The following is a 25087-nucleotide window of genomic DNA, read 5'->3' as shown; positions in this document are numbered from 1 at the left end:
TGGTTGTGAAACACCCAAATACACTTTCTTATCATCTAGCGATAAGAACAGAGGGCCCATAATACATATTGGTCTTCGTCACACTATGGTGAGATTTTAAACCAATGCAAGTAGTTTTTTTAAGTTAGCTCAAACTCTGTCTAAGCAAATTAGTTGAGACATATAAACTTTTTTGGAGACACGGCCTGTGATCGTAAAAACATATCCGAGCAAATACGGTCAAAAGATTTATAAACTAGACCCCAACAGGCACATTTCCTCGGCCCATCGAATCAAAACCAACCTAAAAGAGATTAAAATGTGCAATAATGAAAATTAATGTCCGTGTGCACTTATATAAAAAGCCGGTGAGGTATTACAACTCCCACTACTTATATAAAAAAATTGGCCATTATAGAAGATGTTACCGATGAGCTACACCTTTATAAAAATGTTTCCTTGGCAACTCCATGTTTGCTTTAAAGCAGAATTGTTACCCACCAAAGAGTAACAACAATATTTCAATTGGCTTGTTTGAACAATTTGTAGTGCATAAAAACTGCCAAGCCCGTTTTTAGTGACCATTCACGAAATCCTCCGAGTGTCCGTGAACACGAACACGGAAGTATAATGATCTATGCCATCATAGGTCCTCATCCAAGAGATCATCTCTTGAATCTAGGACCATACAAGCACTGTCAAACTCTCCGGTGTGACTTTGCCAAGCCACTAAGCCTCCACGGGCTCGGCTACGAGATCATCTACCAATGTGGACAACGTTTGGGGCATAGCGTAGAAGCTTCTGGTCTCCTGCAGGACAAGTCAAATAACCATCGAAGGACATACGGCCTCTGTATGACAAGAATAAATCTTGCCACATGCGGGCAAGTCTGGTTGTGGTCAAACGCTCTAATAACCCTCTAGAGCCAAAAGGGAACTGCTCCCGACGCCACGTGTGGCCCACACATACATGGGCTTAAAGTGATCAAATTTGGCGTGCTCGAATGCTTGCAGATGCTCATTATTCACTCACACTACCAATGGACACCAAACTGAATGAACATGTGTGACCTACGCACACAAATACGTTTTAAAATTTTGCATTCATCACATCCTTTGTGTAGTTTGTCAGTATGGCGCCAAGACAAATCCAATCCCCAGAACTTCTCTGGGGTGGGAACATGCTTTATTTTACCTTAGCAAATTAAAAATAAATACTCTTAGATAGCTACAAGCCAAGGAACACATTGTGACGCTGGCCCACAAGTACATACACGCTGACCTTATCACATACACGAGTGGCGAAATCTGTCCAGCCACCTGTTACTGTGGAGTCAGTCCACGTGGTTGTCTTCCTTACGCCGGGTCTTGGGCTTTGGTTGGATCTTCAGCGCAGAGATATGCTGCTTCTGGTTAGCTCTGTGCTACCACTGTATGCCCATTAGTGGGCTTTGTGCTTCCACTGTGTGTACTGTGTCGGCTCTGTGTTGTGTGCACTGCCAGTCGGTGTTGACTACTGTCCACGGTGGTCTTCTTACGTTGGGTTCAGCAAAACCAACAGCCTCTGCTGCTCTGGCTTGAGACCTCTTGCGTCCTCTCTCTCTCTCTCTCTCTCTCTCGCTCTCTCGCTCTTGATGACTTCTGCGCACAGCAGGGTCTCACAGTGAACCTTGGGAAAACCAAGGTTATGATCTTCCACACCTCACCCGCAGTCAGGAGCCACACTACTCTCACATTAGCAGGAGGGCGGGTCAAGGTGGTGAGCTCTTATGTTTACCTTGGCATCACATTTACTAGCTCAGCTGGATGCTTCTCCATGGCTCAGGCAGTCTGAGACAGAGTGACCCGGGGGTATGCAGCTCTTGCTGGCCTTGAGCGTCAGTGTCATTAGGCACATTTTCAGGAACCCCGCACAAAGGGGTGGCTCTTTGATACATTAGTGACACCAGCCTTGATGTATGCAGTAGCGGTTGGGCACCAGGGCTTGCAGCCTCCACATGGGTACAGTTGGAGAGACCACAGATCTTGATGCTCTCGAGGATGATACGCAGCAAACCATCCGTCCCGCACAACATTGTTCGAGCTGAGTTTGATGCACCACCTATGGCAGTGGAGGCATTGTTCCAGACGATCTCCTTTATATACAGGATGAGGGAGATGCCCACGGAGAGATTATCCCGCCGAGCTTTTGAGGCATCCAGACAGCTGGCCAAGGCTGGACACACTGGATCTTGGTATGCACAGATGCTACAGTGGTTCTCACATCATGGGATAGACATTGAGCGGTTGCCACCTTTTCAGTATGATCAGTCTGCTCCACGGGGTTACCTCTCTCTCAATGAGAGGAACAGAGTGATGAGACAGGACATATGGCAGCGCTACATACAGGAGACATGGACAGCACCAGAGAGCCCACTACCACCGAAGATGCTGTATTTACAGAGACCACTTTATGAGTATCTCAGGGGATGGGTTTATACAGCGACCGCGGTATATGGATGTATACATGCCACACAGCTCTCACGTTGCTATTGGACAGCTACGAGTCTCATCACATCTAGAGGGTGGGAGAGCGGCACGGGTTCCCAAAGCCGAGCGGATATGCAGATTGTGCCGCGAGGAGGTGGAGACTGAGGATCACTTTGTATGTAGATGTAGAGCCCACCAGGGGGTCAGAGATGGATATGCAGGATTGTTTGAGGAGCACTCTTCACTGCATCAGTTGATGGAGGCCTTGGACCAGCGACAGCTTGGCAGACTACTACTAGAGCTTCATAGTTCTTGAGAGAGACTCCTCCACACACCCGCTCCCACTAGGGGTGGGAGACAGTCCCAGCTCACAGATTTCTTCCAGAGAGCTATGCCAGTGCCAGCTGATGTACCACGTGGGGTGACCGCACAGAGAGCAGAGGAATTGAGAGCCAGGAGGAGACCTAGACAGACTGGACACAGAGCACCCTGACTTTGTCACCAAGAGATAGCAGCTATCCGGATGAGACACCAGATGGGGAGAGGCTAGCTCTCTTTCATTCAAACTCAAGGTACATGTTCACGCCACTCACAGCCTCAGCATCGGCGATGTATGATATCTTATATCCCTCTTATGGCACTGGATGGAGTTAGACATAGATCTGCATAGCATGCTTGTGCTACCCCTTCAGCATATAGAGATGCATCTTGCCTTAGCACTCCATCCCCATCCCCACCCCCCTTTATATTGTTTGTATATGGGCTCCATTGATCCATGATGATTCACAGTTGTATCCAGACACATGCACACTTTTTCTTTTCTTTCTTTTCCTTTTCTTTCTTTTTCTTTTCTTCCGATGACCAGAAGAACACAGTTGTATTATTTTTTTTCTCATAGGCCGACTTTGGCCTCTCGTAGACATTAATATATCTTTCTTTCTTTCTTTCTTTCTCTCTCTCTCTAACCTCTGGCCTGAACGAAGGGCTGCGCTTCCAATCAAGTGTCAAAAGCGTAGGTGGCTTTCCAGCCTCGCAGCCGCAAGCTTGGAGTAGATAGCCATGGCTCTGATACCAGTGGGCCGGCCCGCCCATAAGCCTGCCCAACAGCCCAAGTGCTCCGACTTGGGCGCCCCCACCCCTAGACCCCGGATGCACTCACCGTCTGCACTCCAGCATTCAGGCTCCGCATCCAGCTAAGCTCCCACGCGCCGTTACAGGCTAAGTGACAGCAGTTCTTCAGCAGTTGACAAGGTCACGGATGAGCACTGGGCCCTGGTGCAATGGACTGCAATTGAACGTATAGGGTGTGCTTTAACAGCTGTGAACAACATGAGATCATTTCCTTTCCACATGGGCTCTAACCGTAAGAATGATTACCGCTACTTTGCAAGGTTGGGCACTAACACTACAGAATATCAAAGTCCAACAGCAATGCAGCAGTCGTCTATATGGGCACAGATCAGCCAATCTTGTAGCTGCCACGCACACAGCCTTTCCAAAACAAGGGTGAAAACTTTGAAAAAAAAAATAGTCTAAAAGCACTGCCTCCAGTCTTTCACAAGGACATCAATCAAAATGCACAAGGCATCAGAATGGCTTTAAGCACAACGAGGCTGGCCCTAAGGGTTACTGAAGGAGTAAGACAAGTTATTGTCACAACCATGGTTGCTAAGAGAATCAAGGTGAAAGTAAAGCCCTAATTAAGCTCTGAGAAACTCAATTCCATCTTGATAAGAATTCTATGCTTCAATTTTCACAAAATCTTCCCACCTGGGGATGCTCTGCATTGAAAGGCGGTACACCCATCATACATTCAAAAAGGATCACACCAACTGACCACCAATCAGCAGTGTAACCTGTTACAATGACATACAAGCCTCAAAAGTAAGATATATGAATAATGTGCTCCCATAATATTTAAGTAAGAATTGTAATTAGACAAATTATTTATAGATCTAAATGGGATATATTTCTGCACCATACCATGCTCAGTCCCTAGAAGAATTTCAGGTGCCAGATAGTCAGGTGTCCCTACAGCAGACCGTTCTTTACGGCATTCTCTCTGCAAGATATGTTCCCCACAGTTCTCGAACATGCTTTCCTCCATCAACACAGCACCATTTGCAGGACCAGACAAGTCATCTGTACTGTTGATGAGACCCACTTTTGAAAGTCCAAAATCTGTCAACTGTCCAAATTCCATTCATTCTGTTACAAGGTCTAAAAACAAGCCAGCCAATCACCTTAAAAAGCTACAAAAGCAAGTCCTCTTAGATGGAAGAGATCAAGATTGCTCAACTTAACCTACTGGTTGGCGACCTGGCCACATATTTACAGCGCAAGCATAGACACATGCATGCATACAAACATGCATTTTTCTTCTGTTTTTTTTTTCAAAAGGTGTCTGGATTCGAACTCACAAACTCTTGGATAGGGTGAAATATGAGCTAACCAGTCTGGGCAAGAGCCTGCCGACAAACAGGATGTGTAGATAATGTTAGTACTTCTCTCTTGTACAGCTGAGAGCATAGCATCAGCACTTCAATGTCTAAGAACCTTTTATGGTCCTAACTAGAAGGTCACCTTGGTAAAGCAATGGTCCTATGGACTGTGGCATGGTTATCAGAACATGGTGAGGTTGTGAACCTTGTTGAAGTTGAGCCTCCTCACAAGCCATCACTCACCATGAAACCTAAAACTTGGGCAAGAATAGCAAGAGGTTTTGCATCTCCTTGCCACTTTTGGCAAGTGACTTCTTGGACTACCTTGTATAGTACACACTGCACAACAATGTATGGGAAACTTTATTGCCATGGCCATATTACTGAATGAATGCAGATTTATACAAGACACTGTGATGCTCGTGTCATTCTTGGGCTAATAAGCCTTCCATCTCCGATTGTGTACATACCTAGAGAAGGTTAAGAATATTCTCATCTGCATCACAGGGCTTACAGAGCACAAGGTCAAGGGCATGCAAAGTGTTTGAGATGTAGTACAGAAAGAAAGAAAGAAAACCATTGCATCCAACATCCTACAAATAAAAAACGCCACGAGAGCTATGAAACTCTGGCGATACCCAAATTAAGAAATTATGCTGAATTTCATTTAAAAACAACTAGCTAGTCAAAGCCAACACAAACACTGTATGGCATCAATAGAGGACCTAGTGATTCCATGCATGAAGTAGTAGTCCCTTATCAGAGTAGCCATGTATCATCTGGCCAAGTGCCTCTCTATAAATCAAGCATGATGTGGTGTGGCAGCTGTTATCTACATAACCGCTTGAAGGGAATAGAGGAGCCGCAGAAGAAACAAATGTAGTCCTTTGTATCCTTTGCTCCTATCAGTAAACCATGTACTATACAGAGAAAGGGCGTCGGCAGGTTTGAGGGATGAGAGGGTTGCGTTGAATGCTTTGGGACATATGAGTTGTCTTTGGCATGCACTTCTCATTTTAAACTTCATGTGACCCACTGGATCTGCATAGTGCACAACTTCCAATGGTTTGCCTACTCTCTTCCATGCACTGCCCTCTTGTTCATCATTGCATGATTCTACAGAGCATTGAATCCATTATTATGTTTGAGGTGCCTAGACTATGGACCAAGGAAGCCTCTATGAATCCAAGTGGGTTAACTCAATCAAAAACATACAAATTTATATAAATGCAAAAGTTACACAGTATAAATGTTGAAAATTCTATTCAAAATTGGGAACAGTTGGGGACAATCAGAAAGGTACAGACAAGAAACAAAACTCAAAGCTACTAAGCTCGTTATAAATCCACATATGTACGTTTACCTCTTAATGCACATCCAGGCAAGTGTCAGATCAATGTTCTACCCTCACCATCCTATGCTCTTTTGGCTAGTGTATTTTTATAAGGCCTTCTTCATGTGGAACAGCCTGGGCCATGCCTGACACCGCAGTTTGGACACTGAACAAGGCTTATTGAACCTGATGATTCATGAAACTTTGTGACGGTCCAGTAAATTTGCAGAAAGGCTAGAGACACATATGGACAGGCTAGAGACACATATGGACCCATGTGTTCAAACCGGGGCATATCCTTGACTTGAGGAATGCTTCTCTGGACCTGTCCACTGATTTGAGAAATGGTCCAAAGGGTTGCAGCTGCCCCAATTTGGTGTCATATGATAACATTTTTTGTTGTAAATAGAATGTAGACAGCTTGAGCTTGGGTGTTTTTTCCATTTCCTTTTTCTTTTTTCCTTCTTTTTTTGTTTTTTCTTTTTACTTTTGTTGCGGAGGGGGATTTATAAATTTCAGGCAGACAAAAAAATCCGAACAAAAATGTACCTTTATGTGCCCATCATGGGCAATGAGAATGTTATCCGGCTTAAGATCTCGATGTACAACCCCCAAAGAATGCAGATACTCCAGGGCTAAAACCTGAAGGGACATAAGGGGCATGCATAGGTGAACAAAAACTATAAATGCTTAAACCAACAAGCTTACAGATTTCTTAGAAGAACAATAATTTACTTGCATGCCTCATAAAAGCAAAACATGCATGATGTTTAAACATAGCACCCTTACTAGTTCTGCTATATACAGTCGAGCCATATGCTCGTCAAGACAGCCCATGTGTCTCAGCAACGAGTAAAGATCGCCTCCATTAAGATACTCCATGACCAGATAAAGATTATCTCTACAAGTGAATGAGTAGAAAAACCTAACCTACATCAATCAGAATTTCAAAACAGGAACAGTTAATATAGCAGGATAGGAAATACAATAACTGTCCTTTTAAGTCTCAAGAACTTGCTTTGTTTCTCTTGAAAGCTTTCTATCAACATAAAACCCATTGACATTGCACACTTGTGGTGAGCTTGTGCAAATGATAGTTATGGGGAACGGGAACGGGAACGGGAAGAATGAGAAATACCACATCAGCAAGGGAGGTACAAACAGGGGAGAAAGAAAGGAGAAGTAGAGAGAGAGAAAGAAAGGAGGGGGGGGGGGCGCTGGGATTTAGGAGGAAATGGAAGAGGTAAGAGAGGAGAAAAAGAAAGGTGTGTGAGAAAAGAGATTGAAAAATGTAAGTCATCTGACCTACACACCTCAAATGGAGAGTGTGGAAGGCAAACACCAATTGTTGTCATGAAAATGGCCAAAACAGCAGACATAAATGGCTGAAACACACCGTTTCAAAAAAGCTCCCCCTGCGCGCGCGTCGCCCCCCTTCTCCTTGGCGCAGCTTCGCGCTGCCCACCTCTGCCCCCATCACCTTCACTCCACCTCCCCCTTCGCCCCTCGCCACTGTCTTTCTGCACCACCCATCACGGCCCTCTCCCGTCTCTACTGCCCTCTCGCCAAATGTGCTCCTCCCCTTCACATCGCCTCTGCTTCTACCCTTTGCCCCTGTTTCACAGCGCTGCCTTCTGCCACCCATTCCTGTCCCCTCTGCCCTTTGGCCACCAGCGCCTCAGCCCATCAGCCTTCTTCCTTCCAGCTGCTGCTCCCGCCATGTGCGCCAGCCACCCTCGCCCACTCCTGCCTTCTTCCCCTTCTTCACTGCCCCTCCTCTCCTTGGCACCCCTCTCTCTCTCCTGTCTCAGTTCGTTCTCTCCCCCTCCCCAACCTCCCCCCATTCTTTCCCCTTTTTTCTGACCCTGATTCCTCCTCGTCGCACTGCCCGCCTCCCTGTTTCGCTGCCCCTGCCCCTGCCCCATTCCACCTGTACGACTTCTTGGTAGACACATCCGCCCTTCTCCTTCGCGTTGTCCACAGCCCTCCACTTCGTCTCGTCACTTCAAGCACTCCTCCTCCGCTTGTCCTTCTCTCTGCCCTCGCCTTCTCTTCTATCGGTTGTCCCCCTCTTCTCCTTCGTCTTCTCAGCATAGGTGTATGTGCCCAGGTAGTTTTCCTTTTGGCATGAACTGGCTTACCCCTTCAGTAGGACTCCATGGCAGCCGCTCCGTCATCCCCGACCGAGGCCACCGCCCCTTTCCATTTTTCCAAAGCAGTCCTCCAATTCTTGGCTTCTACAGTTGCCTCCCTCGCGGCCTCTTCCCTGGTTCCAAAGATCCTAGGGAGCCAACCCGCACGCAGACAGATTCGGTGTTTGCTCCAAGCAGCCATCACTGGTGAGGTGGACAAAATCACCGATATCCATTTTCTTGGGCTTGGCTACTCTCCGGTGGAGTTCAACTCAACTGCAGATCATTTGATCCCTATCACGGTACGCAGTGCTCACGCATTTTACACTCCTGGGATTCGGGGCTTGGATATGATAAGTGTGCCATGTGTCACCAATTGTGTGTGTGTGTGTGTGTGCGCGTGTGCGCGCGCGCGCGCGTGTGTTGATTTCTATGGATCAAAAGATAAGGTTTCAAGCCTACAAAAGCATGTACTTGGTGAAGGTTCAACATATCAATCCAAATCATTTGAGAGTCCTGCACGCTTCTCTCACCAGCTCGCCATCTCTCTTCTTTTTTTCGTAATGGTTGGTTGATTAGATTACGAAAATGTAATACAACGCAAAGGTCGCATGACCAGCTATACAAACATGTACATAGAGACCGTCAGACCGCACACACTAAAAGGCCACATGAGGCATGCCCACCGTACAAAGAGCATGTAACCAGGGGTCATCTTGCACCCTGGTGATAACATGTGCATCACTCAAAGAATAACGTGTGCATCGATCAAAGAAGAAACTTGCCAAAGCAATAGACCACGAACGCGCTCGACATGACCTTTCACCCCCAATTGTGAATCAAAGATGAAAGCGATTCGCATGAGCCAATTATGCCAAAGACCCCACCATCGAAAGAAAACAAAGAAGACTTCATGTTGCTGATTGTTCCCCTCGGGCTGATCACGTCCAAATACCCACTGCCTGGGTGACAAAGTGTGTCCAATCACTATTTTCCACACTGAAGAGATGAACTCCCATATCTGGCAAGCCACCGGGCCAGAAATAAGCCTTTGCCGACTAGATTCTGGACAAGTTTGGCAGAAGAAACAGTTGCCATTCGAAAGTCTCCGATGCCAAAGGGTAGTAGCCAAAGGCAGGCCCCCAACCATGACTCGCCAAATAAACACTTTGCCCTAAAAAGGAAGCTTGGAATGCCAACCACAGAATAGGATGCGCTTCCACCAAGAGGCAGTTGCTTAACATTCCATACTTTATTAGCTTTTGCTACAAGCCATCTCTTCTCTTGGACCAAAAGATGATATACAACATTAGCGGAAGCATTCAACAACCTGGTCTTGCGACGCAACACCCAATCATCCCATGCATGAGAAGAATCCATCCTAGGAAGGCGCCCCAAAGACTGCACTTGTTGCTGCAGAGCGGAATGATAACATTCGCAGCCGCCCAGGCAACAAAGTATCAAACATCCTCACGACACCCAGTCTTGCCATACGATTGAATTGCCGTCTACAATTATTCTTCTCTGGCCAAGTAATCACACAAGAGATGGCCAACACCTCTGCAAGCAGGGAGTTTTCATCTCGATGAGAATCTGGAGGTCCCCAAGAAGTGAGCCGTAACACCTCCGGCCATGATTTAACCAAATGATCCAGCAGAGGAGAAGCAGATACATGCACAGATTGTGAAGCGTTTAGAACACCCCACCAAGATGCAACAATCCGGGTCTTCCCATGCACAATACCCACATTCTCCAAAAATGCAACAGTCATGTCTATCCATGGCTGGGAATCAACACACATAGCCTGAAGTAAAGTCCACCTATGGGCGAGAAGGTGTACCCAAACATCCAACAGAGCTGCCCCTCCCAATCTCTTCGGGGTGGTAATATACTTCCATGAAACCCAAGTCAACCCTGGATTATTGCCTTTCTTTTTCCACAACATGAATCGAAGCGGCTAGGTGAGAGCTGTCAAAGCCTTTTGAGACCTAGGAAGTAAGGGCAAGAAATAAGAAAGCATAGCTGGCATAATGACCTATGCCACTTTCAGCCAGGTGTGAAACGGCCAAGCCTGAGACTTCCAGTACAGAAACTTATCCCCAATACGGCCTGAGATCCAATCTAAAAGTTATTTGTTGGCGACATCCACCTCGATAGGATAGCCCAAGTGGCATACAATGGTCTCACGCGGCACAACATGACCTTGCCAACCAAGCTCCTGTAAAACTCTCTCTGTGCAACTAAGAAGGGCTGAGTTCTCTCTCTCTCTCTCTCTCTCTCTCTCTCTCTCTCTCTCTCTCTCGTAATAGAAGATATATTACCAAAAATTACTTTACAAATGGCCACATGGCCGCCATGTGATGTACTAGCTTTCCCTCACTAATTACTCCAAACCACAGGTGTAGCTCGGAGTACCCTCATCCAATATATAGCCGTGTCATTCTCCACCAAATGAGTTGACCGCAAGCAAGAGACTTGCCACAATAGAAGCCCTTTTATACGACCTATATGAGCTGTAATACCAACTTTTGAATCAAATATGAAGGCATTCCTAGTTAACCAGATATGCCAAAACCCTGTCCTGTTAAGCTTTTAGCTTAATTAAACATGAATAAAATATCTTAATACTTAAATACTTGAGTAAACATGAGGCAAAGAGCAGAAAGTTGTGTTGTTTGCATTGAGACACAAGGCCTTGTTAAATAGGGCCTGAAAAGGTACCAATGAAGAGGCAAATCCCTGATGAAAGGGTGTGACTCTTGAATGAATAGTTATGTCCTTTGGATGTAGAGATATGCCCTTTGATCAATGGATGTGTCCCTTTGAAGAGATGTGTCCTTTGGTGTGATGACCTATGTGACCGGTTGTGACCCTTCACTCATGTCCCTTCAATGATTAAGAGTAATTAAGGATAATTAAGAGAGATTTAAGTCACAATCGTGACATTCTCTCTCACTTAAAATAAGACTCTGGCTAAAGAAGAGACTTCTGTTGAAGATCTTCGCTATTAGGCCATTTGTGCTTGTTGTGAAGCTTGCACTAAGAAATATTGAAAAAGTTTCCTCTATTGTCTTGCTGTCGTACTTTAAATCCTAAATCCCACGTTGTAGCATCATTCTTTAATGTCTTCTTCTTTTTCTGCTTCCAAATGTTGGTCTTGAAGTTGACTTAGCTATGTTGCAATGTAGAAGAATCTGAAGGTTCAACCATGAATTCTCTCGATGATACTTGAATAGTATCTATTGCAGTGTTTCGCTTCATAGTAGTGAAGTACTTATCCAAGAAGTTAGAAGAATGCTTGAAATTCTTTGCAGTGTTCAAAACTTTATCCTCTTGCTTGATAGCGATTGTGTCATCCCATGTGGGTAAGGTTGAAACTAGTGTTATATCCGCTTTTGTAATCTCTATATCTTCAAAGAAGTCCATCGTTAGTGACTAAGATAAAGAATCCAAGGTCTTTTCAACATCATCTTGCTATTCTCCTGAAGTCATGCTGGAAGAATACTCGATGTTGTCATCAACTGACTCAATAAAGTTTGCCATATCTGTGTCAAGGTTAAGACTAACATGCAGTGCACGAGCTACTGCATGTTTTACTTTTGAATTATCGGAGCAATCTTCTGAAGTTGAAGATTCCACATCACAGTTTTGCGAAGCATTGGGTTGTTTAGGGCATTCAAATCATCTATGATTGCCATTACAAATTGTGCACAATCTTGTCTTTTGTTGTTCACGAGAAAGAGAAGCTACTGCAGGACGAGGAGTGCGAAATTGGTCACATCCAGAGTCCCGTCCACCACCAGATGCACGTGGTTGAAGGAACTCCTGACACTGAGAATGATTAAAAGATGACCCTTCTTGCTACAAATGTTTTGCCAAGGGGAGTTGGGTCACATCTGAAAGTTGTCCGACAGGGTTGTTGATAACCTTCACAAGCCATACGTGAACCATTGACATAATAACCTTGAGAGGCCGATCTTTGAGAATTCGGATTCAAATCCGCTACACGCTCGGCATAATGAATGGCAGTAGCAAGATCGACAAGGTTATACTTTTGCACATCGGTACGAAGTGTGAGGTTTAAACTTTCAATGAAGGCATGAAGCTTGTCCGCTGGAGACAAAGAATCAATCCCCAGCATCAGATTAGTGAACTACGAGATATAAGAAGCCAAAGAACCAATTTGGTCTAATCGGCGTAAACGAGTTCGGGCTTGAAAATCCGCATTGGCAAGAATGAACTGCTTACGAATGACCCGCTCAAATTTTTCCCACGTCATAACCGTTTTTCCAACATGTTACCATTGCCACCAAAGTAAGGCAGTATCCTTAAGTAAGGATGCGGAAAATGTAATCTTCTTAGCATCAGTAAGGACCATTGAGTCAAAATACAAGCGAAGTTTGTAAAGCCATTGTTCAAGTATACGCTCATTGGGTTGTCCTCCATAGAACTCAAGGGGTTTAACATCCAATTTCTTTGTTTTGCTAGCTTGGAAAAGAAAATAAAGAGTCTTAAGATCGTCACCTTCCTCAGGGGGAATGTTGCCTTCAATGTCTAGTACTAATGCTGTAATGTCGACTGCTGGTATGAGAATGGTGATCCGTCTACAACTGTTGGATTTGAGAAGCCAATGTGGCCATGGACTCTTGAAGTTGCTATTGAAACTGTTGCTGCATCTGCTCTACAAAGCTTGTTGCTAATCCGCTGGAGCTCGATTCAAAAGATGACCCTCCTCCTTTGGCTGCTAGCACATACGAGTTTGGCAGTCAACACTTGGCTGGCCATTGGCGGTTGACCAGCTGCTTCCCCAAGGTGCGGCCACGCTCACGAGTCTCAGTGACATTGTCTTTGGGATTGCCCAAAGGCTTAGTAGGTTTGGCAACGAGTTCGCCACATTTTTCACGATGGACAAAACCTCGACCCGCATCATTTCATGGGGCACTGTCACTTGGGCCACTGAGGCTAAGCTTGTAATGGCCTAAGAGGAGGAAGGTGGGGGGCTAGCCCTTCAAGTCTCTCACCTTGGCATTTCGGCAATATCAGTCTCAAACCCATCTACTCATCCTTGGACTCCAGGTTCATGCCAGAGATGGAAGATCTGTAGCAGCATTGCAGCTTGGCGCATCTAGCGAGCTAGATGCAACGACGCCATCGAAAGCACCCACACTCTGCCTACGGAGTCCATCGGGAGCATTTGGCTTGATATCATTCATACCCTCCGCGGTCACTAGGGGAAGTTGCACGGTGGCGCGGAAGCGGCAGGAAGCCTTCTTGAGACTCTCATGGCCTGGCCCTTTTCTCACGGATAGAGGTGGTGCGCCCACTTGGCACTACGACCACCTGTGTGGTTATTCCCTCCCCCTCCCCCTATATGAGATAGCCTTCTCCTCATAGAGCGGCCAGCCAGAGGAGAATAGCATTTTTCTCCACCCCTTGTTTTCTTGATCCTCACCCCGCACATGGAGGTGAGTTTGTATCTAGCCCTTCGCGGTTGTATTTAACCCTTCGTGCCTATTTTCTGTTAACTAATAGAAGGATCTTTTCCCCATCAAAAAAAATAAAGTCCTCATTCAGGAGGCCAAAGGGGACAAGATCCTGAAATACTGGATCAAGCCTCTCAGGATAGGAGGGGAATATTCAGAGATTCGCGGAGGCCGTCGAGATCTTCTACATGGCGTCTGGAGCTAAAATCAACTCACACCATCCCGGGTTGGAGACCAATTGAGTCTTTTCAGGGCAGAGCCCCCGGGGGCAATTTGGTGATTCGAGGCCTTCAGCCAAGGGGTGAACCCTGGAGGCCTTTCCTCCTCTTGCTGAGATCTACGCCCGCACCCCAATTCTCGGTGGACCTTGGATCTCCAATGTGTAATGAATCTTCGCCGAGGCTCGAGCCCTTGGCCTCAGCTCCTCCTTCAAGGACTGCTTCATTGCCAGTTTAATCAAGGCTTGGAGCCAGCCCTCACCTAGTTACCCCAACCTCTAATGAGGAGAGACTTCGCCATCCCTTGATTTGGAACCCCCTCTTCAGAATGCCCAGTGGTCACCCCCTGAGCACTTGCTCCCACATTGCATACGGGCCCCTCAGCACTAGTCCCACTCAGCCTTGGAGAATGGGCCAGCTTCAGGAGAACCCCCCCCCCCCCCCCCTCGACACACGACAGATGCCTCGCAGGGATCCGTTGCCACAATCAAATTACCCTCATCATGAACTCATCCGTCCCCCCCACCCCCCGGGAGTGGCTTGGTGCTTTCAACTCGCCATGATTTCCCTCGGTTCTGATGGGGGGCCTGCATTCATTTCTCAGTAGGTCCCCCACAGAACACTACAGTGGTGGATCTCTTCAAGGGGTGTGGATGCTTGGTCTTCATGATCATCAGTGTGGAGAGACCCTCCTCCAGCCAAGGTAGCCTGCAACAGTTCTGGTGCCTATGGCTCTGGGACAGCCAGCCTCTAACTCGCATCCAGTTCGATCCAGGCGAGTGGGAGTGACAGGACCCCACCAGCAATGGCAGACCACTAGGCATCTCTTCCCTCTTCCTCAGAGATTTTTGGAGGCAGTTGTGGGACAGTTGTCGGCTTGGGAAGGCCACCCTTGTAATCTGGCAGTCAGCCCACCCAGCCTCATTGTCAGCCTTTGGTTGGCCACTGGAGGACCGCTGGCACAATGTGTGCAATGCAGGCCACAGAGTCGTTGCGTCATTGCCTTTTAGGACTGTCCCACAGCAGCACAAGTTTGGCAGATGATCCTTCACCTATACACATTGGTGTGGGCCACGCCGCGTACTATGACTTGCGCACCAGTAGCCTGGGCGACTGAGGCTGGCATCGCTCGTTTCTATGAGGAGGCAGCAGGTGGGAATGCCCTCCAACTCTCACAGTGCAGCATTGATATAGTTCCCACCTCCAACAGTTCGGTAGAGCCCTGGTCTCTGTACACCAGTCCGAAATGGGAGAGCATAGCTCCATGGCAAATTTGGTGGGCCCGTTGCAGCAAGGCCATCAAGGGTACTATCACCCCTCCAGCCGAGTCCATCCACTCCGTTTAGACAGAGATCATTCATACCCTCCACGATCAGTGGGGGAAGCGTCAAGAGTCTTGGATCGCATGTGTTGGCGGCGAGAGACCCTCCTGCGCACATGGCACACCAGTCCCTTTCTCACTTGTCGGGCCGGCGAGATTACAGGCCAAAATCCTCCCCAATTTGTATTTTGCCTCCTTTTGAGGGTTCGGGGCATGTACATCTAGACCTCAGGCTGCTACTTTTTAACTAATAGAAGGATCTCCCAGAGGGGGAAAAAACAGATGTTTCAGCTTGGAGACCACACATTTTGGCCATTTCCTGTAACTATGGAGCAAACTAAAAGCAACAACTGAAGACAAGTCACATAGGAGGAGTGCTGAATGACAACAGTCATACTCCAACTCACCACAAAAGGATTACACACTGTAATTAGAATGTCCCGCTCAGCTAAGATGTTTTCCACTGCATTCTTCCGGATCATGTCAATCTTCCTCAAGACCTGCAGCAGCAAAAACAATCACAAATAAGATTGATCTGTTTTTTAAATTGACAGTTAAATATCATATTTAGGTGTCGGTGTTCAAACTTACACCCCCTGCTAGAAAGTGGTGTAGTAAGCCGCTCGGGCAAGGGCCCATCAACACTTTATATTACTACTCACTTTTATTGCAAAAAGATCCCCAGTTGCCCGCTTCTTTGCCAAAAATACTCGGCCAAAAGCACCCCGACTTATCAGCTTCAAGATATCAAAGTCTTCAATTGTGATTCGATCGTTGTAAGAAGGATGAGTTGGCGTCGACTTAAAGCTTTGCACTCCGTCATCTGTTGACATGCCATCATCCTCAAAGGACCCACTCAAGGAGTCAAACCTCCGCATGTCTCCGGCCCCAGTAAAAAGGTAAATCTTTTCCCTACAATGCAACAGCCAATTTGAAAACAGTCAGTAAATTACTTCAACCTTGACAATTGTAAGAGGCCATGCTCCTTAGACAAAGTGTTACAATGGGCTCATCATAGGTAGCGGCTGCGTAGGCGCCGTACGCGCGGGGGCAGGGGCAGGCGCAGGGGTCTCTCATGGTGCCACGCCATACACACGTCACACCACCAGTCCATTATGTCAATAGAACCATCCACTATGTGCACATGCCACATCATCCAGAGGCATTGCTACGTGTGTGTGCACATTACCACCTAATTTGCCATGTTAGCAACTCGAGCTACCACATTATCATGTGGCTCCCTATCATCAACATCATACATGGATACATCCATGCATGTAATAAAGTGTATATGGATGTGATAAGTGTACATGGACATCCATATACACTACTTATGACATGTCAGTAATTAAAATATAAAATAAATATAAAAATAATCAATCTACAACATATAAACATAAATATCACATATAGCCATATGATCAACTTAAAAAGAATGTTAGACTCCATGCTTGGACAAAGCCCAACTACTTGTAAGAGCTCAGAATCTCAGCATTTTTAACCATACTGCAGTACAACTCTCCAAACCAGGCCTTGGTTCTGGTGGTATGGAGCACTAGGGCTTGGGCAAATGGCATCCATGTCAGTCTAGCCCCAGGCTCAGTGGCACCCCCATTAGAGCTCTGGCTAGGTGGTGAGCTTATCAGCTCTACCCCTAAGGTCCTTTAAGCTCACTTGCAATGGATTTATAGGCTAACCTCATTGAAAGATTGTTAAACTGCAATCTAGTTATGGAACTGTAACCCTGATTATGAAGGGTACAGTATACGAATGAGCTTTCTCATTTAGGCCCAAAAATGGAACTGTAACCCTGATTATGAAGGGTGCAGTGTACGCGAATGAGCTTTTTCATTTATTCATAATCATCAAAGTGCCCAAAATAGCTTAAGCTATGCACCCAATTTTAAATTCCTTGATGAGCAGCCTAAAGTGGATGCGGGAAAAAAGGGCCAATTATAATGCAACAAGACGAAGTTTACTGTGCATGAAATGACAGGCTGCAAGCAAGAGGAAAAACAGGTGCTTGCTATTTTGCATGAGGAGAAGTGGTTGCGTTGTTGGTTTATGCAACGAGAATGAAGAAGGATATCAATCGTGAGTTCGCAATATAATCATGAGAACAGGAAACCAGTGGGCAACCTAAAAAAAGCCCCAACTGCCATCCTGGACAGGTAGCCTGGTGAGCATTTAAAAAAATGCCCAACTGCCATCTATGGCACCTAATAATGAACACAGAGATCACTTGTGAGATCACCATATAATGACGAACAGGAAAGGTATCCTGGTGGGCACACCTTAAAAAAAGCCCAACTGTCATCTATGGCACTCATGGACAGTAGGAGGGCTAACTGCTGTCTGCACACCTATAAAAAGCCCCCTTCACTCCAGCATCCTCGCCACCCATCCCCCCACCAGCCACTGTGCATTGCTGCAGCAGCCCCTTCGCCTTCAACCTTCAGCAGCCTCATGGCCACCTTTTCCGCTTGACGTCCCATCACCAGAGCACATGGCAAGAAAATTCTTTATCTACTCTGCTGTGTAATTTGAGAATAGACCTGTGTGGAAGAGCATAAATTTCTTACAAAGAGGTCCAGTTCAGCAAGGAAGGAAAGGGGGATTCCTACAAACAAGCCTCAGCACATCCCATCAACTTCCTCTAAGTAAGAACTGTCAGTAAGCTTGCTTCTGAAGGCTAAGCAAAGTGGTCTATTGCTTTTTCTAATGTAGAATCAGAGCCAATAAGACTTAGCTGTCCTACTGGCAAAAAAAATCAGGGTCAAAGGCTGGTCTATACTCTTCCAGAACATTGTCCAAATGAGCCACTATGACAGATTTTCAAAGATTCATGCCTATAATAATGGCACCCCCAAATGCAAGTTGAAGATGGTGAAAATAGAAAATGTAAACAAATGCATACAGCCACGTCACCTTATCATGTCATTAAGTAGAAAAAATCTACATATGGTAGCAACTCAACATACACAGCCTTTTCATATCATTGAAAGGGCAGTCTGCAGCCATTCAATTCAGAAAGGGCACAGCCTTTCCTTCAATTGAATCGACAGCATGAGAGCAAGTTCACCTTAGAAGTTTTTCTATCCGCCTTCCAAACGTGTCAACAGTAAGCGCAGCAATTTTGTTCCGTGCCAAAATCTCATGCAGCTCCTCTAAACAAGATCCCAGAGACTCCAACACCCCCTCCTCCATGAGACTCTTATTAGCAATGTCTCTGGCAGTAGCTGCAAGCTCATAGATCTGTCAAAATGCAACAGCATCTGTCAGTCTCACCACCAAATTCTTTTCAGCACAAGAATCAAATACTAAGCAGACCATAGCCACAATCCTGGATCAGTACTTTTTTTTCGAAAAAAGGAACTTCTATTAAGTACTAAAAAAACATACCTCCAAGATCCCTTTATAAAGGAAGCACATTCAAAGAATAAGATTAATGCTCACCAAGCCAATCAGGAATGCAATGGTTCCACACGATACCAAAGCATGTATAAGACTAGAAATAAATCTCACTCCAAATAAGCTGTTGCGTGCATACCTTAATGAGGATGCACATGGACATGGTTGTTACATCCCAAGGCCCTAGCAGGGTTAACACGACTAATCTTTGGTTAGATTAACCTGGGGATGGGATCAGACATCTAGAGAGAATGGTTTAGGAAATTTTAGGGGCTTGGGCTATTTATGGCACCTATCTTATAAGAGGCCTATATGAGTTATTGAATCAATTTTGGGAAGATCTCCTCAGACCTGGAATCGCAACCCTACTGGGACTGCTCCATGCTTACATCGAAGGGGTGTGCATGTGTTCTGGTGGTAAGGGATGCCACAGCTTTACACATACACTCAAGTCTCTACATGCTTCTAACCTCCAACTCGGGGGTGAGCCTGATAGGCTCTATGGTTGGAAAGTGAGCTAGATGCCAATCCCTTTATGTTCGTTGGATTTGCTAACCACAGGTGGTTTGGAGGACGTGGTCTTAACGTTGGTATCAAAGCAAGCCCTGCTTAAGGAACTCCGGGAGGAGCGAGGAACAGCTCCTTGGTGTCCTTGGGCCTTGTGGAGGTCTTCCAAAGGGGTAAAGTCCTGTTTTGCTTTAAGTTGGTTTTCTCTGCACAACTCACAAAACAGCACACTTTTTTCTCTTCCATCAATATTTATGGCATATCTTCCACGGTGTCGCACTTGCAGGGCCAACAATCTGCATTTATCCTCGTCTTGTAGGATGCCTCGAACAGGTGATTCTCTTTGGAACAATGTCACCTTCGAGTCTAGATATGGTGGCTCAGGCTCCGGAAAGTGGAAATGCAACTTTTGTGCTGATAAGCACCATGGCAGTGTCACCAGGTTGAAGGCACATTTCTCACAAACAAAGGGTTTCGGCATTGGGCCATGTAAGCATGTGCCACAAGAAATCTATGATAGCCTCAAGGCTTGGAAGGCCATGCAGCTAGGTATCCCCCTTGAGGATATCCCCAATCTGGGAGAGCCTGAAGCACGTCAAAGTGTCTCCAAGAGGACTCGCAGTATCAGAGAGGAAGATACCAGTGGTGAGGTTGCGGGTGGTGTTGCAGGTGGTTCTAGCTCGGCACCTCGAGCCAAAAGAACTAGTCTTCCAGTGTTCAAGAAAGGACATGTACAGGCAGGGATGCAAAAGGCTGCCATGAAAGAGGCAACAAGGGAGTTGATGAAGTTGTTTATTCAATGTGGATTATCCTTCCACATTGTCAGGACTCCTCGATGGAAGAAGGCAATGAGAGCTATCTCCCGCATTGGGTGTGAGTGGGATGGCCCCTCCTACGAGACATTGCGCACTACTGAGCTTCGCAAGGAGCAACTGGCTGTGGAGATGGAGATGGAGCCTCTCAAGGCCACTTGGGCAAAGTATGGTTGTACTTTGCTTTGTGATGGATGGACAGATGCGCGGAAGAGAAATGTGTACAACATTCTTGTGTCCTCCTGCAAAGGCACAATGTTCATTCGTGCCATAGATGCATCGGTGCCAGGGATAGTGGTTACAGGGGAGTTCATTATGTCCCACATGCGCCAGGCAATCAATGAAATTGGGCCTGATAACATTGTGCAGGTGATCACGGACAATGGGTCCAATTGTGTATCCATGGGCAGGATGTTAGAGGAGGAGTTCCCCAAGATTGTGTGGACACCTTGTGCAGCACACAGCCTTGACTTGATGATTGAGGATGTGGGAAAGCTTGATTGGGTGAGCCATGTATTTTCAGCTGCATCTACCATGGTGAACTTTGTCACAAAGAGGCCAAAGGTTTTGAGCATGTACAGGGCCAATAGTGATCTTGAGCTTCTAAAGCCCTCCAAAACTCGGTTTGCATATATGTTTATTGTGGTAGAGAGACTAGTGAGAGTGCAACATGGCTTATTACGCACTGTTGTGTGTCGTGAATGGACAACATGGGAGGACAAGGATGAGCCCAAGTCTATAGCATTCTCTCGTATGGTCATGAGAGATACTTGGTGGCAGGATGCAGAGGGACTTGTGAAGGCACTTCAGCCCATGTATAGTGTCCTTCGGCTCACAGACATGGAGGGAAGTACCATTGGGCTGCTTTATGAGTTCATGGACAGAATTGGTGAAGCTCTCAATGATTTCACTACCTTGTCGCGTGACAGGTGCTCACCCTTGGGCTTTAACTTTAGTCTTTGAGTTATTTTATAAATCTTGATCTCTTATGTGTGTCACATGTTACATGCAGAGTTCAAGATATTAAGGAGATCTGGAATCGGCGTTGGGATTGGTTTCATAGGCCAATCCATGCTGTTGCTCACATTTTGCATCCCCTTTGGAGGAATGAGGAGCAATACCTCAATGAGGAGCTAGAGTCAGGATGGATCGAGTACATTACCAAGTTGGTGGGAGTGGGAGGTGATATACAGCTGATGAGAAAGCTCGAGGATGAGCTTCTCATTTACCGCAACGGTAGCCATATGTTTGGGCGAGCTACTGCATTGCTCAGGGAGACACAGTTGGAGCCAGTGTCTTGGTGGGAGAAATACGGTATTGGGACACCCAACTTGGTAAGGTTTCTTGATTCTTGAATCTTGTATCTTTGTCTCGTGAGTCCTATTCTTTCAAAATCTACATTCAAATGCTACTCTCTTTTTGACTCTAACTTAACATTCTTTTTTGTGCAATGTAGAGACGGATTGCACTGAGAGTTCTCTCCCAGGATTGCAGTTCAGGGCCTTGTGAGAGAAACTGGAGTACATGGGCTCTTTTTCACACGAAAAAGAGAAATAGACTGTCCTCAGCACAATTGGAGAGGCTTGTCTTTTGTCATTGCAATCTCCGATTGCTAGAACAAAAGGGTCATCCCATTGAGCCTCGCCAAGTGAATCCAGATAAGATTGATATCATGAAGTGCAAGGAGATTCCCGACATTCCTCAGGAGGAGAGAGACATCTATTCTATGCTCTATGAGGAGACCATGGCTCCGGCTCGCACTACACGATCTTCTCGAGAGGCTAGTACTAGTGGTGCACCTGCACCTCTAGAGGATGAGGCCTTTGAGGACTCGGCTACCGGCAGTGACCTTGAGAGTGAGGCTGCAGAGGCAGAAGATGCAGATGAGGATGAGCATGAGGATGCAAATGAGGATGCAGATAGTAGCTAGCAGCTGCCAGTATCATTTTATTTGGACATGTTATTTAGTTTGAACTTTGGACATGTTATTTATTTTGATCTTGGATTTAGAGTCATGAATCATCACCCACGTGGTGATGATTCTGATTTTTGTTTAGTCATCAGTGATCACCTGACACCCACGTGATTTGTGATATCATCATATCTTACATGTATTCTGTTTTTATTGAAATGAATTCAATGTGGTCTCTTAAAAGTTCTGTCAATATTTTTTTCTTTTGTATATTTCAAGTAAAAAATATACATGTTTTTTCTGTTTTGTATGAAACCTTTTTTTACCCGTTTCTTACCTTTTATGAAACGTTTCAAAACGTATGAAACCCGTTTCATACCTGCCGTTTCTAAAACGCCTGGCAACTATGCTTGTGCCTTTGTGTACATGCCCGGAAACGCCTGGAGGATTGGCTTTCCACTGGGTCTGGTATTGCGTATACTTGCCTGGAAACGCTTGGTCTTATATGGTTTCATGAACGGGAATTGCTCATGCCAATGCTGCATTGCATAGCATCTTTATGTGCTTGCCTGCAAATGAAATTGCATGCTGTTTTCATGCCTGCATGACCTATGTGTAGTTCCGGGTAAGGGGACGCCCGCCCGTGAACCGTGCATGTGAAACTGTCTGCTGACATGGTTGTGTGGCATGTGAACAGGTGGTAAGTATTTCCCGATCTAGGCTCAAATAGCCCTTAGGACTTAGCCAATATTTATAAGTGAGTGCGTTCCCATTTCATTAAAGTTTGGGCGCCCAAAAGTCACTTGTAAATTATGACCTCTTCCAAGTTCACACTCACTGAAGTCCCGAGGCGGACAAGACTCAATGTCCAGGACCTGATCCTCCCCTTTTACTCATAAATGGGCATCTCCCCATGTCCCTTCACCTGATTGGACCCCAATTCACTTACTTATTAAGAGAAATTCGTGTTTTCTCTTCATGAGGATTTTTGGAGGCTGAAAACTCTGTTTTTCCACCATTTCTCTCCATTTCCAAGCTCTCCATAGCCATACCCAACTTGCTCGGGTGTTTTCCAAGCTTCCAAGAGTGTTTCCAAGTACTAATCACTCTCCTACTCACTCGCAATGACTGAAATTCAGCAAAACAGCTCTCATTTTTGCTGTAATTTCTGGTCTTTTTGCAGAAAACCCTAATTTCAACCTTCCTTTCTCAAGTTAAACCATAGGAAAGCTTTCCCAAGGTTCCCTTCATCCTCTTGAAGACTTTTGTCGCGAAGGATTGCGGCAAATCGAAGATATCAACACTTCTAAAGCTTCCAACGCGAAGGCTTCCGCTTGCAACAACTTCTATGAAGACTGGTAAGGTAATTGGACAATGTATTGTCATTACTTACTCAGTAGAAGGGCAGGACTCCTTGTTTAGCCGCCCTGTGTAGTATTTCTCTTGTCCTATGTGCTCTTGAAGATGTTGCTACCTTGCTTGGTAGAACATAGAGCCAATGGTAGAGAATATGGGCACTGAAGTCGGGCCGAGCATCAAGGCAGCTCCTTGGTGATCTACATCGACATACCATTGTTTTCTAAATGCTGAATTTCATATGCATTGGCATGGAGGATTTGGCAATGGATGCCCGTGAAGCTATGTATTGAATTTCTCCAATAGTAATACAATTTACTCAAGGGAGGGGTCGGCCGTTCCGGCTCATTGTGTGTCTCTTGTCAATTCAGCAATTTACTTCTTGTATTTGAGCAAGTGTCCTTCAAATCTTAGTGTATTTAAGTGTATTGATTAGCATTGTGTTCAACCAAGTTACAATAAGAGTTGCTCCCTTTATTCATTCAATCATATCATTCATTGCCCTATTTGTTGGCTCTTACTCTGTAACCTCAAGCTAATAAAGCTCAGTTCTTGCTTGCAATCTTTCTCTCTTATGTTCATTGCTTCCGCTTGTGCACATTCTTTCAGAAATAATAGTGAAGGCGGCCAAAAACAAAAACAAAGCATTTGAAAGATCAAAAATAAATAAACTAACAAACCTAGCTACTAAGGAGACGAAATCAAAAGATAATATCAAACGAAGACTTTTAATTAAGACTAATCCAAAACAAACAAACAAACAAACAAAAACAAACAAACAAACAAAAAAACAAAACAAAACAAAACAAAACAAAAAAACCAAAAAAAAAACAAAATAGCAAAACAGAGAACTGTAAACTCTAGACCTAAAGCACTAAGAGCTAGAACCAAACATACAGATACCATGCCCAACCTCTTTTTGGACACATGCGGGAGACAAGGTCACCGGAGATTTCTTAGAGATTGCACGCCCGCAGAGACAAAGAGAGGGTATATCCGCCAGTTGCGTGGCCTGGATGGATCCATTGTTACAAACCCCCTTCATGTGAGAGCCATCGCCATAGGTTTCTTTAGCTCTCTTCTCACCAGTGCCCCCATTTCCTTATAGGTGATGGATGCGCGTGAGCGGGTATGGTGGCACACGAGAGAGGTGGTCCCTCACGCTCTCAGGACTTTCCTCTTGACCCCCTTCACATCTAAGGAGTTGGCAGAGGCTATAACCGCATTACCTAGGGGCAAGTGACAGTCTTCCAGCCTCTTTATTTATGCGGAATTGGGATCTCATGGAAGGTGGCCTCAGGGCTGCCTTCAACGAGATAATGGTTACAAGAGCCATGCAAGAGAGGTTGTCGGAGGATTTGATTCACTTGATTCCCAAGGAGGGTGGTGACAGATTGGAGATCCGACAATGAAGACCCATCACCCTCCTAGGGATTGTCTAGAAAATTCTGGCCAAGGCCATCAGCCGGAGATTGCAGCCCTTTCTCCTTGACTTGATTCATGGTACACATACCAGTTTCGTTTAAGATCGGAGTATTCTAGACAACATCTTCACCTTCTAGGAGGCGACCGCGTCGGCTAGGATGCCGCAGCAGGATCTGATTGTGCTCCTCCTCGATTTCGAGAAAGCCTATGACAACGTAGATTGGGGCTTTCTGGAGGGGCAATGTGCAGGATGGGTTTCCCATAGGAGTAGGTCCAAGGCAGTGTTGC

General features: G+C 45.8%; 2 protein-coding genes across 9 annotated transcripts in view; one reads left to right on the top strand and one right to left on the bottom strand.

Moving 5' to 3' along the window:
• The window catches only part of LOC147640627 (putative serine/threonine protein kinase IREH1), a 60783-nt gene that overhangs the window by 24305 nt on the left and 11391 nt on the right, over positions 1–25087 (bottom strand). For 7 of the 8 annotated variants that reach the window (XM_086813677.1, XM_086813637.1, XM_086813628.1 and 4 more), the window contains 7 exons: positions 18459–18631; positions 16039–16288; positions 15784–15876; positions 7012–7152; positions 6772–6864; positions 4432–4636; positions 4219–4304 (listed from right to left, as the gene is read on the bottom strand). In XM_086813677.1, the coding sequence (XP_086669803.1) occupies positions 4219–4304; positions 4432–4636; positions 6772–6864; positions 7012–7152; positions 15784–15876; positions 16039–16288; positions 18459–18631 (1041 nt within the window). The remainder of the gene's footprint in view (positions 1–4218; positions 4305–4431; positions 4637–6771; positions 6865–7011; positions 7153–15783; positions 15877–16038; positions 16289–18458; positions 18632–25087) is intronic. The other variant, XM_086813687.1, reaches the window with a different exon arrangement.
• LOC147640628 (uncharacterized) lies at positions 19457–22424 on the top strand. The gene is made up of 3 exons (XM_086813702.1): positions 19457–21035; positions 21119–21440; positions 21563–22424. Exons 1-3 carry the CDS (start codon positions 19549–19551, stop codon positions 22034–22036), a joined length of 2283 nt encoding a protein of 760 aa, XP_086669828.1. The 5' UTR covers positions 19457–19548; the 3' UTR covers positions 22037–22424.

This window comes from Cibotium barometz, chromosome 2 (assembly GCF_041138505.1).
Source record: "Cibotium barometz isolate CiBa-2024 chromosome 2, ASM4113850v1, whole genome shotgun sequence".
NCBI lineage: Eukaryota > Viridiplantae > Streptophyta > Polypodiopsida > Cyatheales > Cibotiaceae > Cibotium > Cibotium barometz.
Note: the sequence above shows the minus strand (reverse complement) of the source record. Positions and strands in the feature narration are given on the sequence as shown.

What these genes read in the sequence shown, in the direction of transcription:
- LOC147640628 (XM_086813702.1), top strand. Translation starts at nt 19,549, where the DNA reads ATGGCATATCTTCCACGGTGTCGCACTTGCAGGGCCAACAATCTGCAT. An exon ending in ACTACCTTGTCGCGTGACAG is followed by an intron (nt 21,036 to 21,118) that starts GTGCTCACCCTT and finishes TGTTACATGCAG; the next exon opens with AGTTCAAGATATTAAGGAGA. An exon ending in GTATTGGGACACCCAACTTG is followed by an intron (nt 21,441 to 21,562) that starts GTAAGGTTTCTT and finishes TGTGCAATGTAG; the next exon opens with AGACGGATTGCACTGAGAGT.